General features: G+C 40.7%; 1 protein-coding gene across 1 annotated transcript in view; it reads right to left on the bottom strand.

Annotated features, from left to right (window-relative positions):
- The window catches only part of thsd7ba (thrombospondin, type I, domain containing 7Ba), a 180,901-nt gene that overhangs the window by 149,646 nt on the left and 11,091 nt on the right, over nucleotides 1-20,164 (bottom strand). The window contains exon 4 of the mRNA XM_042336209.1: nucleotides 4,968-5,123. Within this exon, the coding sequence (XP_042192143.1) occupies nucleotides 4,968-5,123 (156 nt within the window). The remainder of the gene's footprint in view (nucleotides 1-4,967; nucleotides 5,124-20,164) is intronic.

Raw genomic sequence — 20,164 nt, forward strand, 5'->3', positions numbered from 1 at the left:
GGATCTTGCCTGTCCTGAATTTGGTTTAATGGTTTCTCAACATCGCCAATCACTCTTTGAAAAAAGTGAGGAGAATGATTTAATAATAATTATAATAATCCTTGCATTTAATATAGCTTCTTATCACGTCTCCGAAATGTCTCAAAGCTCTACACAGAATATATTATACAACAACAAAATTACATTTATAGAGCGCCTTTCATGTCGGGAGGACGTCCCAAAGCGCTGAACAGTCAGGTGTTGGGACCCGAGCATGGGGGAGGGGTGGTGTAGGGGTGAGGGAAGGCAGAAAGGTGGGAGGGGGAGCAAAGACACGGTCAAAGAGAAGCGTCTTGAGACTGGCCTTGAAGGATGTGAGGGAGGAAGCGAGGCGAAGGGAGCGTGGGATGGAGTTCCAGAGTGTGGGGGCATAGAGGCTGAAAGCCCGGCCACCGATGATAGGGCGGGTCGGGCGGGAGACCTGGAGCAGGCCAGAGCCTGATGAGCGGAGGGAGCATGCAGGTTGGTAGGGAGTCAGCAGGTCAGAGAGGTAGGAGGAGGCAAAGCCATGGATGGCCTTAAAGGTGAGGAAGTGGATCTTGAACTCGATCCTCTGGGGAATGGCCAGCCAGTGGAGTTGGGCGAGGGTGGGACTGATTATAAAATTAATTGATTGTATATTTTGTGGACGATTTATGTCAGAATTGTCTTTTGTGGCTTTTGGAATAACGTTACAAGTTTGCTTTGCTCTCGGAGAAATTCACATTGATATTTCACTCTCTCCAATCCCAGTCCTATAATATCAGAATGACTAATCTCACCATATTGCATGCTCTTTTCCTCAGTAGCACATCACATAATATATGTGTTTCTAGCCACAGGATACATCTTTCTTCTGTGACACAGTCATTTCATTGCTTGTGCAAGCAACTAAACTAAAGGATGAATGCGGCTGCAAGCAAAAAATCTAAGTCCCTATAGGTTCTTCATAGGTCGTTGAGTTACTAAACTGTGCAACCCATTGAGACTGTTTAGAAAATATCAAAAAAAATTAGCATGTCTTCCAAAATCTGTTTGAATGTTTTGAGCCATTTTGGCAGAAGTTCATGATTTACAATCCTCCAAAGATCTAACAACAGCATACCAGAGAGAAGATGCAACAGACCTCTTTATCACAGTTGGAAATCACATTAACAGCGAAAAACAAACATTATTTGCAATGCAACAAATCATCTGAAAATGAGCTTTTGTATTTACACCTGTATCTTTAGTGCTTCTTGGCCCCCTTGCTTACCTCACCCACACTATTAACACTATATATCAAATATGTGGACTCGCACATTAATCAATGTTCCAAAGCTTTTTGGTTTCAGGAAAGTAAATTTTTACTTAATGCTGCAAAAATGTACAGTGACCTGCCTGGAAATACACACATGATGAATGAATCATTGCCTTGAGGAGAGATTACAGCCACTGGGAAGTCAACATTTCACAAGAAACGGTGCAACTCACTGCAATCACTAATGGCACTTATGCCATCATCAGGGAATGTTATCAGAAACAATGGAGTTCAATAAGGGAGCTGAAATTGCAGTTTTTCTAATAAAAATTCCAATTAGAAATCCTGGCATCCCATGGAAATTCCACACTGGCAGCAAATCAAATGGAAGTAGAGTTCCCACCTGTTGATATGATATATGTACTTAACATAAAAAAGAGATTGGTAGAAATTTCACATTTTAAGGCCCAAGGTTTTAATTTCTCAATGCTATTTCATGACCACATCTTAGTAAATCCATCAGTAGTAAATTTAATCAGATAATCAAATGCGAATAGCAGTAATGCGAATTAATAAAATAATCCTTGAAAATAGGCTCTTGATCTTTGCAAATGAGTCAAGCATTTATTTCGCTGGGGATAGGTTTAAAAATATATATCTTAGAGAAACAAGTATCAGAATGGTATAAATAAAGCCATGAGTCCATTAAAGAAGCTGTGGAACATTGGCAAAAATTTACAAAATTAATAAGTGTTAAAGGTTGTGCTGTGCCAAGTTCTAAAAAGATTAGATTATTTTGAGTATGAATCTAGATATGTGTTTGGTTGGCAATCACTATCCCAAAACCTGTCACCTCTCCAGGGATAGTACCAAAGGTTGTCAAGAAGACTCAGGTCAACTCCTGGTAAAACTCCTGGTAAACCTTTGCAAATAAACTTTAAAATCATCACTAGCAAGTGCTTTGAAAAGTACACTATTTGTCATGGTATGAATTATAATTTAAACATGGATGTTGGATTAGTCATGGATTAATGTAAGATTATCTATATAGTGCACTTACTCAGGATGCTGGAAACATGGAATTTACAGTTGTTTGACAATGGGAAATTATTAGTGATGGGAAATTATCTGCTGCTACAAGTATGCATTCAATGTATTCTGCATTCATGTGTCTAGGCAAATTAATTGGTGATAAGTGTTTTGATAGGCCTACTTAATGGTAATCTTAAAGCATGTTGTTTGTGCAGCTAACACAACCATAACGGTCAGGGCTTTGATTCACAGTCTACACCTATACCTCTAAGATTCACCATCGAGTCAAACAGGCTAGAAAACTATCAGCAACATCATTGATTATTCAGGACCAACTTACCTTTGTCAGGGCATCTTCTCGGAGCCCAGTTCAACCAAGGGAAACCTCTCTTACAATCTCCCACCTGATATTTTTAGCCTTGGCATTAAGGTGAACTCATATCAAAAGGTTAAAGGCAATTATTTAGGGTTAATGATTCAGCCAGTTACCTGATGCAGCACTTCCAAATCACCCAGTTAAGTTACCTTGGAAATCCCATTTTGCACCTTCCACAAACAATCCACTGATAGGTTACATGTAGTCTCAAGTGTTACTCAACTGTCCCATAATTCTGTGGCATATCTCATTCAATTTCCCACTTCAGTTCTCCGCACTCACAATTTCCTACCACAGAGCAGTTATAGGCATATATGAGGAAATTAGACAACCAAAGAAGTTGATGGACATGTTGAGCATAATCCCTGTATCTGTATCCATTGGTGCATTGAGCAACTTCCCTTTGGAACTCCACTTTCTATTTTTTGTAGTTCTTGATTGGGGTGCAGGGCTGTGAGACGCAGGTGTTCAGAGCTTTCACTTTAGGTCGTAAACCAGGCACAAACAAAACACACAACAAGTTTGGTTTTCAATTGTGGTCCTTCTTGGTTTTTCTTGTTTGCCATGCTAATGCATGGTGTCTTATTTGATGCCTGTTTTTTCATTGGAGGTTTGCTTGAAGAAATCCACAAAAACTGGCGACTCTTATTTTCAGGGTACCTTGCAATGCAGAGGAAATTACGCTTTCATTAACTCCTCAATCCTCAAACATGCCTGCTGAGCCAAGGCAGCCTCAGGTTTTGTCTTTCAGTCACAGACGGTAATTCATCAAGGACCTTATGAACCGATACTTTTTCCTCCACCTCCTCCACCTCCTTCTTCTTTTACATTCATCACAGTTTCTTCTTTTCACTGGTTGCCATTACAGTTGCATCAGCAATTTGGCGGAATATGTTTCTGTGAGCACTTTTACTGTACTCTGCTGGTATTTTGCTTAAATCCATCTATATCCCAAAGATCTGATTCCCAATGGCAATAAATCAAGCGTTTACTCATGTCAGTAGGTGAGTTTAGCCTGGATTTAATGCACACAGCAAACACATAATATTTAAACCGGCACTTGTTGTGCACCAGTATTGAGCACTGTTTAACTAATGTTGTCTCTTTTCTGCATTATCAGACACATCAATTTACAAACACTATCAGGAACAAACCCACACAAATACTGAATAAATCATAAACTAGAAAGAAAGACAGAACTGGAGTGCAGCAAGGTGATTTTTCTATTGGCTCACATTTCATAAAGATCTCATTATTTTAAAATCTTAAGAACTGTCCACACGTTATACTAAGCCTATCCTCAATTTATTTACACAAGCAAATTACTAAACGTGAACACCTCACAGAGCAGTGAAATTAAATCACTCTCGATGTAAAGCCGAGCTTTGAGTATCTGAGAAACCTTCATCATCTCATCAACCCACTATTGATAGTAGGGCGCTGGAAGGAATTTATTCTGTTCTATAGAGTGGCCCTAACAACGACTGGGTTCTATAACTGTTTGTTCAAATTGCAATGTGAACACTCTTCTTTAAAAATGTGTCACCTTCGAGACCTTCAGTTCTGAAAGTAGTTAGAGAATTAATGGATTAACAGTGAAACAGTTGGCACGGTTCATCTGGGTCTTGTGCGATCTCTGTTCAAATCTACATTGACTTATGAAACAACATAATGTTATTCCTCTCTCTGAAACCTATGAGTTTTGAACTGATATGATTTCAAACACTTTCTGTACAATGCCACAGAACAAACCTACTGAACCTGTGGTTATGATTGACAAGTCTTAAGTTAACAATTTATCTCAGGTGCCCGGCTGAGAAAAGAAACCACCTGATTGATGTTCAGTGTTTTTTTTTAAACGGGTGAGATTAATCCGCATTGTTGTAGGAACTGCATCTAAATGCTATCTCTTTTCTAATGAGAGTGCAGCTGATTCACCCCCAGCTGCACAGTAATATGAAGCAGGAAGCTGGAGTTAATAGATAATTACAACTCCGCATTGCACGCAGAGAACACCAAATTTCACTATCAGTTTTTAGTATTATTAAATAGCTGGTCAAACTTTGTGAATTCCGAGAAGGTTACATGAACCTAGGAGGAACAGCCCAAGTATGATTCATACCTATACTGCAGCAATGGGTGTGAATCACACTTGTCCTAAAACCACATCCTCCAGTGTTCATGTTGGCTGAACCCTAATTTATGTTGCATGCGGTGTTTCCCACCCGTCTTTACTAGTCTGACATTGACAACTGAAAATCTAGGTCACGTCTCCACAAAGATTAAATTTAAAATTGTAACCTTTTTTCCCACGAATGTCCTGGCAGTTCTCAGGAATGCAGGGTCCCCAGGCAGACCAGGGTGAAAGCAGACAGGCAGTAGGGCAAGCAATGGTGCAAAGCTGTGAAGTCACAGGCATGGATCCTGTGCAGAGGCTTGTATGTACCGGCCGAGAGACTGGAAGAAAAGAAATCCAATTATTACTATTGTCATTCTCTGGATTCCTGAATATTCTGTTAGTTTTTCCATCAGTGCACTGGCACACTAAAGAGTGAAAGTAATATAAAAGTGAATGTGATAAAACAGTAAAACAAACCATTTGTCTCTCTGTCCTAAAACGTTGGAATATTGTTTTATGGATACCAGCAAAACCTCCTGTATCTCTTGGATACAGGAATATAGATGTTTAATTCTCCATATGTCAGTTTAGTCGCAGAGGGTTGACAGGCTATTCAGCGTAGAGAGGCATCAGAGCAAAGGCTAAAACTGTCCTCACATGGGATCCACCTAATTTATTTTCTGCGGGTGTAGTCTAGTATAGTTCCCAATGGGATCTCAATTTTGTAGGTAAATTATCATAAAATGAAAATCTACTTCAGAATTTCCACAAGGATATCTGATGTGGAAACTGAAAGTGTACTCTAGTGATCCATTGGTGTCCCTGGGAATGCTCTTCTATAGTTGAAGATAAAGTAGATTTTTGATGCTGAGAAGAAAGAGATTTACTCCACCTCCTCACCTAGGAGTCTCTGATGCTTAAAAAGTACAAATTCCCCAGTATTCACATCTGTTACTTTGAAGAGTTCAACAAAAGGCAAAATTGTGAACTAAATTTAAATCAAAATGAACTGTGAGGAAAAGGTTGCATGATTTTTTTTCATTTCCTCAAAAGAGCAACAGGTCAAAGTAAAGGAAAATACTACTGTAACTTCTGAAAGAATAACAATGTGCTTATTAAAATACATTCTTAACTCAGCATTTAGCTAGACAGTCCACAGGGACTTCACAGGGGTCAGAACAGAATCAGACACCCATGTAAATAAGGTTCAGTTACAAAGGAGCAATTAATGAGCTAGAAAACATTATAAAGTGCTTAAGTACAAAGACTCAACATAAAAAGAAAAAGGACCCAATTAAATATGCAGATTCAGTATCTCATAAGTATTGAAACAGAAATATACATTCTTACATCCCAGGTTTGACAACACAGATAAGAAATGCTGAGCTTGTCAGCAGGCAAAAAAGTTCAAAATTATTCAACTGGCTTCTGGAACATTGCTGAAATGAAATTGATCTGCCTTGACTGTTGTTAGGTGCCTTCTGAATCTCCTGTGCTATCATTAAGTAGTGGAACAGCCCAAGGCAGAATTTCATTTTATTTGTTTTGCAACAAAAAGTACGTTTACCCTGAATTTCTGTGGTGCAAATCTACTTCAGTGGCTCCCATTCGGAGTGTTATATTCTGTCATCTTCTGAGCATTGTTAAGATGGGGGAACGCGAGCATTGTATTCATTTTATCCTTTTTTAAAAAAAATTCCTGCGACCATCATTCCAGTAAATCAGCTGTTCCTAACAGCTTTGCAATTAGAATGATTACCCCGGAAAGTGATCCACCAATCAACTAACAACCAGGTTTCTCCTTACTACAAGGTAAGCAGAGGAGCGTGAAATTTGCCTAAGGTTTCACCCCCCTGGGAATCAAACCCGAGTGCTCTCTCTTGCGAGGCAAGTCCTGTAGCATATTGGTTAGAGCATTGGTTATTATTATCCTTACATTTGACAGAGCGTCTTATTACATTGTCAAAACATCTCAAAGTGCTTCACAAGATTTTACTATAGAGTGTACTGACTGCATATTTGTAAGCAAACACAGCAGTCAATTTGCTCACAATTTGTTAACCTTTCCTTTCTTGATGCAATAACTGCTGAAAGGCATTACCTGAAGTCCGTGTTTGTGAACATACGTTCATATGACTTGGTTAACCTGCAGAGAGGCAAGCAGCCGCTGGTTAAACTCCGCACCTCCAATTGGTGGGACCCATCGTTGAATGGGAAGGGATGTGTGCCCGAGCTGCAGACAGGAAGACGGTGACAATGTTCTCATGCATTTCATGCTGAGATGTGTTGCCCACTGGGAAGCTCACAGGGAGTTCCTTGTATACTTAGTGAGGGCTGAACCCAGGCTTGTCAGATATTGAACGACCAACTAAACTAGTGATTACCCTCCTTGGGGGGAGGGAAGCGGGGTCTCCTTGGAGCTGCACTGGCTGTAAGGTGATATGCTTGGCAATGGAATGTCGGAATCGAGCCAGCCCTCTGTGGCGGTCCCGGTTGTCTGATTCCTGAGCCAGACGGGTCCGCAGTATTCCAGGGCACTGCTGATGACAACACAGCCAGGCTGGATAATCGGCAGGAAGGCCAGACCAGTTAACAGGAGCTGAGTTGGATGACTACCTGTTAACTCTGCAAGCCAAAGCCCTAATTAGAGAAACTAGGACTGTGACTAGTGAAGCTAGGACTGTTCTCCTTGGAGAAGAGAAGGCCAAAGAGAGATTTAATAGAGGTGTTCAAAATTATGAGGGGATTTGATAAGGGTGAACAGGGAAAAACTGTTTCCTCTAGTGGGTAGGTCGGTACCAGAGGACACAGATTTAAAATAGTTGTCAAAAGAACCAGAGGGGAGATGAGGAGAAATTTTTTTAGACAGCGAGTTGTTCGGATCTGGAATGCATTGCTAAAAGGGTTGTGGAAGCCGATACAATAGCAGCTTTTAAGAGAGAAGTAGGTAATTATTTGGGGAGGACAAGTTTGTAGGGCTATGGGGAGAGAGCGGGGGAGTTGGATTGAATTAAATAGCTCTTTTCAAAGAGCCGGCACAGACATAATGGGCCAAATGGCCTCCTTCTGTGCTGTATAATTCTATATTCCTATGATTCTATGTTTTCTCAATGTCAAACAAGAATATGCATTCAGGGACAAAGTAGCCTCAAATACCAAAGGTAACTTAAAGAAGCCATTTCCTTCCTGATGCACAAAATTCTAATTACATATTCGCAATGGAAAAATAATAATAGGATAATAAAAAGGACAGTATTTTAATGATCAGTACATGTTCATGCTCAGAAACAGGGTGTCAGACTTAACTCAAGTCATACAGTACTCTGTGTTAATGTGTGGTAGAGCTATTTCAGTATACAGTAATAAAATCCTGAGATAGTACAATTTATTTGTTCCAATTTTATTGGTTCTTGGTTTATTTGTGAAGAAAACTTCAAAAGGTGTTACAAGCTATAATCGTGTATCTGTTGTCACAAAAACTGTGAGGTATTACGCTATGTCTGCAAATCCCCAACGCAGTGAGTTCTGTATTTCAGCTGTGCTGTCAGGGGAGCACTTGAAGAGCAGATGACCCATATCCTCACAGAGCACCAAGAAAATGTCTGCGAGTGAGTAAGGAATGGCTCACTGATAGGATTCGCAAGCACCACTGTCTGAGTGCAGGGGGGGTACATGGGACAGGGGAGACTGGGTGATCTAAGCTAGGGGAATCCATGGGATTGTGAGATTTAACATTAGACAGTCTAATATACAAGGGAATACAGGTAAATAATTGGCTGTGTACACTTGACATTGAGATCTGATGTGCCTTTGCAACATACATAAACTACAGTCCACAGTGTCACTCTAAATTGTCTTTTAGGATTTTATATCAAATCATATTGCATGTCTCATAAGAAAAAAAAGTGGATTACTATCTGTCACAGAAGCTACATCTATTCTTTATGGTAATGCTTCATTGCCACTCTGTTTGAGTCTATATTGTAAACAATTTCCAATTGTACCATGGGATCTATATCTTCCACCAGAGTAGGCTCCTCGGTTTCATGTCTTTTCTGAAGGATGGCAGTTCTGACAATTCATGCTGCCCCAGCACTGCAGTGGGGTGTCAGCATAGAATATGAGCTCAAAGTCCTGATATGGAACTTGAATCCACAACCCTCTGACCTAAAAACTAAGAATGAGAGTGCTACCAACAGAGAGACTGATGGAGTGTGCTACCAATTGATACCTTTCATTTTACACATATCTAGGAATAACACATAAAGAAGCATAATAAACCAATACTAAAGTCAACTTCCAGAATACCTGAGAACTGAAAATCCAGCTTGCCTTGGCCTGTAAGCCCACTTTTTCATTTACAATTGTACAGAATTATAGAAAACTCTTGAATTTACAACACCACCAACAACTTGCATTTACATAGTGGCCTTCACGTGAGGCAGTGTCTTGGAGTACTTAACTGAGTGGTGGGGAGGGAGCACGGTCAAAGAGGAAGGCCTTCAGTCATGACCTAAAGAGAAGGAGGGGGCAAGGCAGAAGGATTGAGGGAGAGAGTTCCAAAGCTTCAGAGCGTAATGCTGAAAGTGTGGCTGCCAATGGTGAAGGGAGGGGATGAAGGACAAGCAGGAGGTAGTGGGTGGTGGAGTGGGAAGAAAGGAGGTCAGAAAGGTAGGGAGGTGCCAGGGTGTGAAGGGATTTGTAGACGAGTGAGATGATCTTGAAATCGATCAGTTCTGTGATAGGGAGCCAGTGGAGCCCAGTAAGGACTGGTGTGATGGGGGTTAATTTAGTGTTAACTTGGAGTTTTTTATTCACAATTCCTAAAAGATTTACAAATTCCAAATTGAGAATTGAAGAATTTTCCATAAATTCTATACGATCTTACATTTGAAGTGTAATGGTCTCACAGGCTAAGGCAAGGAGAGATTTCAGGCCACCGAAGTATAAACACAGACATGTGACACACTGCACCAGAGTCTCAATTTAATACTGGAACCACAAACGACAAGCAACAGTCAACACTTCCTCAAGACAAGTGACATTTTGCTATTGGGGCTTGCAGCTTCTCCAGCTGTAATTAGAAATTGCTGTCTGTGATCTCAATCTCTCCTGAGTCTACCTGTCTGCCTTGTTTTCAACTTCTTCATTCTTACTCTTTAGAATTCAGGCTGGATGCCATATAAGTAGAATTGCGGCCAGTGGCAAAGAGAAAGGGGGAGGAGGGCAGTATATTTTCTGTATGATTTAATGTTATATAATTATACATTGAAGTGCTGCTGCTTGATAATCGACTACAGATAACTTCCTGACTGAACCTGCAGTGGTAATGTCACAATCATTCGTCCTCTTGTTAATTCTCTTAAGAAAATGATAGTGGCTGCCTGGTTTAGTGGCAGCTTCTTGCATAGAAGTAACCAAAATGGAATAGAATTCACATACCATAAGTGTATTATAAATAACAGATACCATGGATTGATATCAGGATAATAATCTGTAAACAGCCACAGAAATGAGACACAAATTTCTTCAGTAAATACACTTGTGGAGTCCTGTAGCTCGGTGGTTAGAGCACTCGCTTTGCAAGCGAGAGACCTGAGTTCAATTCCAGGCAGGGCCAAACCTTGGGCAAGTTTCCTTACTCCACACACCTAATAATAATCTCTCCTAAACCAAAAATACGTTGGTCATTTTCAATCTACGACTGATTGTGGGACATTGCTGTGCGCAATTGGCTGCCGTGTTCGCCCACAAATATACAGTCAATTCACTTTACAGTGTGTTCTGTGAAGCGCTTTGGGACGTCCTCCCGACGTGAAAAGCACTATATCAAATGCAAGGATTATTATTATTATTATTGTAAAAGGGATCAGTGAAATGCATTTTGATTCCCCTTGTCCCTTCTACATCTTCTACCAAATGGCTCTAGATTTAGAATGGTTACTGATTTCAGCACGTAATCGTGTATAGTAGGGAAAGATAAAAAACATAACAATGAACTACAAGGACTCGGTAAAGTGGGTTTGAATACAGCCCAGGTGGAAGAAATGGAAAGTACAGTGTCTTCTGTCTGCGGGCTGGAAGCCTAAGTGAGATGTATTTGTCCAATTGCAACCTGGTGGCAATGAGTGCAGAGCACAAAAAACACCCGATGATTTCAGTTGATAAGCATAGCCGTGTGTTCAAATGGAAACATTCATAGCAGAGCAGGAGGTGTTGTGGATGTGAAGTTGAGTTTAAGGGCAAGTTAATAGGAGCAGAGAACACTTGCATCTTGTTGCAAAATAGCTGACCTGAAAGTGTGCAAAATGAGTATCATTTCCTGGCATTGATCTTGCTGAATATAAAATGGCAGTACAGTAATTCAATTTAGAAAATACCTCAGCTTTTCTCTCATGCTTTATGATGTCATCTGAGTTGCTTGATAGTAATAATCCTTGCATTTGATATAGTGCCTTATCACATCATTGAAACATCTCAAAGCGCTTCACAGAATATACTGTAAAGTGAATTGACTGTATATTTTGTGGGAAAAACATGGCAGCCAATTGCGCAGAGCAGTGTCCCACAAACAGTCATGGATTGAGTGACAAAATTATTATTTATTTTTGAAGGGATTATTACCCTCGGAAAGGGATCCGTCAATCGACTAACAGCCAGGTTCCTACTTACTGCTCGGTAAACAGGCGTGTGGAGTAGGGAAACTTGTCTAAGATTTCGCCCTACCCGGGATGCATTCACTGTCCAGTAATTTGCTTTGTTAGCCATCCAGTGGTTGGTAGCTCTTTCAGCTCTGAGTCCGAAGACTGCAGGTTACAGCTGCTTATTGGGATATGAACTCACAGTGCAGGCTGAAACACTTCGGTAATGTACTGGGGGTTGCTTCAACGTCAAAGACTCTGTCTTTCAGATGAGACATTGGATCGTAACTTTGCATTGTTTCATGACCCTGTACTTTTATTAACTGCAAGATCAGAGAAAGCCAATTTAATTCAGTCAGTTTCCCCTCAGTGGGGTTGAAATGCAAATTATTATTACCTTTCAATATTCCCAATATGTTTTAATTGGGAAATTCCCTTGGACTGTACCACTGATCTGGGGTGGGGGGACTCAAGGCGCAACCTGCTTAATTGTTCTTTTAATTATTTTTTTGCCAAACATTTTTATACATACATTTTATACATACATTTTTATACAAGGGGTAGGAATTTTGGAATGAGGGCTAAGTGATTTGTCAGCGTAACATTCTGAAATTCTTCGCAATTCTCCACATATCTACATTTGTTACAATTATTGAATTACTTCATTTTGTTTCCCCAAACGGCTTTTCCTCCACCCCCCGCACTGCCTCGTGCGGTGTCCCTCAGGGCTCTGTCTCCTCCTCTTCACCCTCTATATGCTCCCCCTTGGTGACATCATCCGCAGACATGGGGTTAACTTCCACATATACGTGGATGACACCCAACTCTACCTTTCCTCCTCTACCCTCAACTCCCCGACCACCGATGTCCTGACAGCTGCCTGTCCGACATCGAGTCCTGGACGAGAGACAACTTTCTTCAGCTCAACGTGCGCAAAACTGAGGCCCTCCTGATTGGCTCATGTCAGCGCCTCCACACCTCAGGCGCTGACACCATCAGCATCCAAGGCTGCACTCTCCACCTCTCAAAGTCAGTCAGGAACCTCGGCGTTCTGTTCGACCCTGAGCTGTCCTTTCTCCCTCATATCCGCGCCACAACTGGCACCGCCTTCCATCACCTCCGGAACATCGCCAGACTGCGGCACTACCTCACCCCTCACGCTGCTGAAACTCTGGTCCACGCCTTTATCACCTCAAGGCTGGACTATGGGAACTCTCTCCTCGCCGGCCTTCCCGGCACCTCCCTCCACAAGCTGCAGGTCATTCAGAACTCTGCAGCTCGTGTACTGTCCCGCACCAGGCTTCGGGACCACATCACTCCCACCCTCGCTCGCCTCCACTGGCTCCCCATCCCCCAGAGGATCAAATTCAAGATTCTCATCCTCACTTACAAGGCCATTCACAGCCTTGCTCCCTCCTACCTCTCCGATCTACTATCCCCCTACTTACCTGCCCGTACCCTCCGTTCCTCTGGCTCCGGTCTGCTCCACATCCCCCACCCCAACTGCCCTACCATCGGTGGTCGGGCCTCCAGCCTCTCAGCCCCGAGGCTCTGGAACTCCATCCCCCAGTGCTTTTGCCGCCTCCTCCCTTTCCTCCTTCAAGGCCGGTCTCAAGACTTTTCTCTTTGACCGTGCCTTCAGCTCCCCTCTCGACTCTCTACCCCCTCCTCGCCCCCTCCCTTCCCTCCCCTCACCCTGACCATGTCCCCCCTCCTCGCTCCCTCCCTTCCCTCCCCCTGACCATTTCAGTGGAACTGAATTAAACACTTAGCGTGAGATCTTGTTTTCATAGATCGAATGAGATGCATGGAGGCAGAGGAAAGATTTCAATTTACTTTCACAAGGCTTGCTGTAGCATACAGCATAAAGGTTACAACCCTTCTCGGAACCTGGAAGGGCAGATCAGTCACTAGGGGCAGGGAGTCATCCCACTCAACTGTTAACCCTGCAGCCAAAGCGCTAATGGTGGTCCCAGCTGGTCAAGCAGTGGGAAAGCATGCCGAACAGCAATATAAATACCAAGCTATGCGGTTTTAGCTGGTTAGTCTCAATCCAACCAAGTGAACAAAGTCCAACCAACCATTGTAAGAAACATGTTTCTGCCTCTTGCTGAAGAACATAATTCAACAACAACTTGCATTTATATAGGACCTCTCACACAAGGTAACTTTTAAATCAATATTCCCTACATTTAGATAGGCGCCAAATACCTGCAGGATGCTATCAAACAAGTTTCTATTCATTATGAAGAATTTAACTTCTGCAGCAGGGATTGACAACAGAAGCTGTTTTTGTTACTTTTAATGTTATCTGTTGGTTTGAGCCAATCCTATAGAAAGCAATTAAGCAATTACATTTTCTCCAGGTAACCCTGTATGTTGGGATTTCAGGTTAACTCCTCTATGGTGGGATTAATCACTACAGAATTAAATGCCACGTGACAAGACTTCAGCTCTGAGGAGATCCTGGGTCAGAGGTAAAGTCTCGCGAGTCACCAAGATTTACAGGCGTTCCTCTGCACAGCACTACACTGCACATTTTATAGTGATTAAGTGTTGGAGCATTCTTTTAAACCCCACTGTCCACATCACTACCAAACAGCCAAGATAATTTTAAAATCTTAACTGGTCGAAGTTGTGTTCCAAGAACGCCAACAATCATTTTTATTATTATTATTATTAAATATATCCTTGTTATATACAGCTGCACAAAATCACAAGAAAAGGCCTGAGGATAAAGTCCACATGACACATCAAGTTTTCTAAAAGGCTTTCCCTAACTTCACAATAACACTGTGTGCAACATGTCTTGCAATGATCTTCTTGTGACATAACTGAGTCAACCTGTCATATCTTTGAGAAATGAACAGAAAATATGTGGCAAATATTTGGTTGATAAGGTCTATGCTCCTTTACATGCAATGTTTGTATTACAATAATCTGCCATGTCCTTGATTGTTTCCCATTTTAATTTTCTTCATTCTAATAACAAAGAACCTGATTATATCAATTTATCTCTAACTCAATGTTTTGAGTCCTGAACTTTTCTCGTATTTCTCTGGACCCTACCTAGTGAATAAATATCACATCCCCAGAGGCAGTGTGGAATTACAAATTGTTTCTCATTAGAATTTGTAACTTTAATACATAAATGCTGCTGTCATTCTCTATAGGATTATTCATTATAGTATCAGATACTGGCGTGGGTTATGACATTTGAAGTCACTTATTGAGCTGAGCAGAGTCACCTCCTAGGATTGTTATTATCAATGTGCTTTAATATTTTTAAATGACACTATGTCACTGCAGCAATATTTCTGAGCTGCTCCACCCCCAGGGAACAATCTGATTGCCAACTCCTGAAGACACTGAACTATCTCTTCAAGATACTTTTTTTTAGAAGAAAAGTTTGCTGCACTGTTTTTCTTTGGTTGTGTGCCTGAAACCTCGAAGCACAGCGATAAAAAAGAAATCTCACTGTCTACCGCTGAGAATGGACCATAGAGAGAGCAAACGAAGCTTATGCTTGTGAAATGGTGACTTCACAATATGTAACCAATCTTGAGTGAAATATAATCTGCTGGGTGACTGACACCATCTCATTCACCCCCAGGGTCTTGAACAACAGGCCTCGCTCACTGCCATCATCCCTTTCTTACCACAAAGCCACTTCACTGCTTGATCCTAGACTTTGCAAACAACCTAAAGGATACCCTTCTCTTGCAAGCCCAGGAGCTCAGAACTATAAAGAACTGTTGCCTTATATTCCACAGGCTTTGCTATCATTGATAAAAGATAAGAACGACCAGAAGGCTTTATGCCCCTTGTCAGCAAGGGTAAACTTTCTATCTTGTTTGATGCTTTGGAATTTGCATAAATGTTTCTATACAAATTTGCTAGATTGACGTAAAAGCCCTTTCAGTTGAGAAGGGGCATAGGGCTTTTATATTAATCTATACACATCTGTAGAAACAATTATGCAAATTCCAAAGCACCAATCAACATGGAATGTTTACTCTGCAGTGAGAGATTATTTGGCCCATCATATCTGTGCTGCCCCTAGCTTCAGAGTAAAGCCATTTAATCTAATCGTATTCCCCTGCTCTTTTGCCATATCCTTTCACATTATTTTCCTGAAGTATTTATCCAGCAACCAACTACTTGCTACTCAATTACAGAGCAGACAATCAGAACTGTTGCTACTCCAATCAACAGCAAAGGTCCCATCAGTGTTGAGTTAATACAATTTAAAATCCACCAAAGAACACATTAATGGGGACACTGTTCCGAGAATTTAATTGAGCATGAAGCTGGGTGCAGCAGTTCAGTTCAGTGCATTCTCCTTGTATAGCAAATAGGTATGACAGAATTTAGCCTATTGAAAAATGCTCTTTAATACCCTCATTTCTGAGTAATGATAATTAATGCTGATCTAAAGATCTTTTACCAATATTGAAAAACTAATCTAATTCTCCAAGTTATGGAGTAAGTTAACCTTATGCTTACTTACCACTCAGGGAAGTGAAGAACAAAACCATTAAATGTAAAGGAAGGATTAAAAGTGCCTGAGCACAAAAAAAATTAAAGAAACAGATTGGAAACATCTTTCTCATCAGAAAAACTGTAATAGATTCTATTCAACATACAAAACATTGATTATGCCAGTATATAAATACTGTTTAATTTATTCTACACATTATTTGCAGGGTAATCTGCTTGAAATGCAGTAAAAAATCAAACATGATTCCAAGCGGGTAGCCCGGCTGCCGAAACCACCTCAAGGAAGTGGTCTGAGCAGGACATTAATCCATGCCACACAGGTATGAATCCAGCGGAGCAAATCAATTCATTCTCTCCTTGAAAATAATTTTCGTAAAAGGTCACCTCCATGCACTTTAGTGGAGATCTGCACATAGGACATCCTCCCAATGTGAGGGGCGCTATACAAATGTAATGTTGTTGTTGTTGAATAGCTCCATATGCACACACCTCTCCTCAGTCTCCTCAGAGAGTGATTATATGTGGATGTAATAATAATAATAATCCTTGCATTTGATATAGTGCCACATCACATCTTCGAGATGTCTCAAAGCGTTTCACAGAATATACTGTAAAGTGAATTGACTATATATTTTGTGGGATGTATGCTGTAAAACAATCTATGAATAGATTGCAGAACACTGTGAAGCCCACAAAATAGTTTTAAGCAGGCTCCAGCAATGGCTCAATGTGTACATTGATGCATTACATGGTGTGCTTGTGAACCATAAAGACCAGAAAGTGTTCAGATCTAGTCCCTCATTTGTTTTGATCTCAACGAGGGTAGCAGTGAATGGGTTGGAATGGGCCTCAGTGCTCTTGTATTAAGGATGGGGAAATTGAATTACATTCCTGATAACTATCCAGTGACCTTTGTCGAGAAGTACATGTCTATTGGCATTGACTGAGGACAGAACTGGGCTCAGCTGTGATATCACTGCAGTGGAACAGCCTACCAAATCCACAGTGGCACATGGTCTCTTGAATAAGGCAGTAAAAAGGGCTGCTGATGTTCAGGGAACTCATTGGTGCTTTCAGGAAACAATATCTGAAGACTAAAGAATATTCGTAAATCATATTATAGATGAAAAAACCTGAATAAGATTTCTATTTTATTACTGTAGCTTATATAGAAATTTTCCTGTATAACCATGATGATTCCTCCTTGAACAAGTAAACCGTTTTGCACTGTTTTCGGTTCGTTACTAGGCATAAATATGTAGAATATTGATGAAAGTTTAAATAAACATTTGTAAAATTCATTGCTTCTCTCCGTCTGTCTCAGCTGCTCTACTCTTTTTGCTTTCTCGTTTACTGCTCTTATTTCCTTCTCCCTGACCTGCTCAGTTTTCACTTTACTTATCTTATGTTTCTTTTTTTGCTACCTCTGCTTTTCTAACTTATGAATTATTTCTTTCATTCTCCCTTTCTTCTTCTGAATTAATAAAATCTATACTGGGCATGAGTTTTTTTCCAGTCACCTTCTTTTAAAAACCATTGGTGCCTTCTTAAACATACAGCAAATTGTTATACACCATTGTGAGGCAGCAGTTTATTAGTTGGGTCCAAAGACTCATTACGTTATATCAGGGTGGTCCAAACTTTTGGCGGCTGAAGGTCGGATACCCTATTTGAGACCCATCCGCGGGCCACTTAAGCAATATTTTTATGTTTCCCTGCCAGAAACATAACGTAACATTTACAGGTTATGGAGGGAGCGGGTAGGCCAGTTGAAATGGACGGAGTGGGGGTGAAATCAACAGGCGGGCCACCCTGCATTATATCATTAATTATGAGAGATTACAATACGATATACATTTATATAGCACCTTTTGTATTGGGAGGACATCTCAAAGTGCTTAACACCATTGTCTGGGCTTCTGAGCTGCTAGTCAGAGCCAGAGTGTGTGTGTGTTGGGGGGGTGATGAATTAAAGAAAGTGCAATCAAAGGTATGTCTTGAGACAGACACTGAAGGAGTTGAGGGGTGAGAGGGCATCAAAGAGATTCCAGAGTTCCAGAGAGTGGGGGCAGAATGGTTAGCAGTACAGTACTGTAAATACTATGGAACTTTCTGCAATCAGTCACCCACACAGAGAAGGAAAAGCATCGGTAATTCTGACGAGCTCCTGCAGTACAGAAGAAGTTAGCTCCATACTGCTGTCTAGGTAGTTGTGACTAAATAATCCTTTTTTGAATCAGCCTGAAACACCCAATAGATCTCCAGTGGTGCTAAAAGCATTGCCCATCTGTGAAGGCTTCCAACAGGTTATTAGTTGAGATTGTTTTATTAAACTCCATTCCCTTCAGGACCCTTGTGTCACAAACTATTCTTCCAGCATTTCAGCACACTCGATTGAGCTGCACTCCAGCCACTTGCCACCTCGCTGTGCCAGCTAAGTTAAGATCAAGAACTGACTGCAAAACAGCATTCTTTACTTACTCTGTTACACAGTACACTGCTATACAGATATCCTATGTCACTCGATTGCCATACTTAGGTAATGAGAGTTGTCCCCGCAGACAATCCCCAATCCCCCCAAAACTCTTCTGGGCTCTAAATTGTCAAAGGACATGACATTTTTGAATTTGCTGCCGCGTTTTGCCCACAAATATAGTCAATTCACTTTACAGTATATTCTGTGAAGTATTTTGAGATATCTAGAAGACGTGAAAAAGCGCTATATTAAATGGAAGGATTATTATTATTATTATCAGGTAACTCAACACTGTCCAGGAATCAAACTTGTGACCTTCCTGTTTCTATGGCTTCGTACATTTACCAACTAGGCCATCAGAAAGACCAGACACTTAATATCTGTCAAAGATGTTTTTCAAAGCAAAAAGCAAAATAATTTCCGTGACAGCATCATCTTCTAGAAGGTAAAAGTACAATAAAGATTATTATTTCCACTTGAATACACCATAGTTACAATCCAGAGTGAACAACGATGATGGACAGCCCAGCATTGAAGCGGATAAATTATATACTAGGCAGAAATAGTTGGGCATGCAAGTGACAGATTAGTCAATGGATGAAGATGGATATGGAGATGACTATGATGCACTCACTTCCAAGTACAAAAGTGAGAATTATTGCTGAGTCTGTGTATTTTATGGTACACATCAATGTGACAGCTTAGATACAAATAGTTGGACAGTACTAATAGTTCACATATTGGGGCCAACACAGAAGTATAGATCTGCTTCATCATTTCAGAACCAAAGTCGCAAGTAAATGAAATTACAATATTTTTGTTCATTCTCTAGAATGCACAGAAAGCAAACATGCTTTCATTTTGCAGCTTTCTCAATTTATACTTTATAAAATCAATCAATAGAAATTGCTTTCCATAATGCTATAGTCAAGAAAGTATATTTTTATATGGGCATCTAAAGATTACCACAGCCGGAGAATGGGATTCTTCCCACTCAACTCTCATTAGCACTGCACAAACACCCTGACATATTGGGTGATCGCAGCTTGACAACTCCAACAGTAACCAAAGGATTCTTTGGAGTCCTCAAGCATTGGCTCTTGCCAAATGAGCCTAAACTCAACAGAGATTTGCTAAGCAGGGTGTTCTGCTCATGTTAGAGATACTTGGCTGACCAATTTGAAAAGAAAGGATACCCCTGATTCTTGAAATCCTTCCTTCCATTAAGGGATGATGATTTTTTTATTTTGATCATACAATTATATTTTTATTTTTTAGTGAGTTTTTGAATGTCCATATAAGTCTGTTTCATAATGCAGTACAACTCATATTGTACTTGCAGATATGCGCACTCAAAAACCTATATTGAGGTCTTTACGTTGTTACGCAGCTCCAAGATGGCGGTCCAATCAGGAGCAGAAGCAAATCTTAGTCAGTCAGTCAGTCAGTCAAAGTAAGGTTTGCAAATGTGTGAAGATGGATTGTCAAGGATCAGGGCCCTTGGAGTTTAGTGAACAGTAGATCAAGCAGGCATGGAATAAGCTTTCGGCAAATAGAGAGGATGCGACGTTCCATTGCTGTCTACCACAAGTATACAGTCAATTCACTTTACAGTATATTCTGTGAAGCACTTTGAGATGACTCGAAGACATGAAAAGCACTTTATCAAATGCAAGGATTATTATATTATTCATCAGTTGCTCCCAAAAGGTCTTAGCTTATGCATGCATAGAATGCTTGGATTAATGGGCCTCTTCAGCCG

This window comes from Callorhinchus milii, unplaced genomic scaffold, assembly GCF_018977255.1.
Source record: "Callorhinchus milii isolate IMCB2004 unplaced genomic scaffold, IMCB_Cmil_1.0 Scaffold6, whole genome shotgun sequence".
NCBI classification, from domain to species: domain Eukaryota; kingdom Metazoa; phylum Chordata; class Chondrichthyes; order Chimaeriformes; family Callorhinchidae; genus Callorhinchus; species Callorhinchus milii.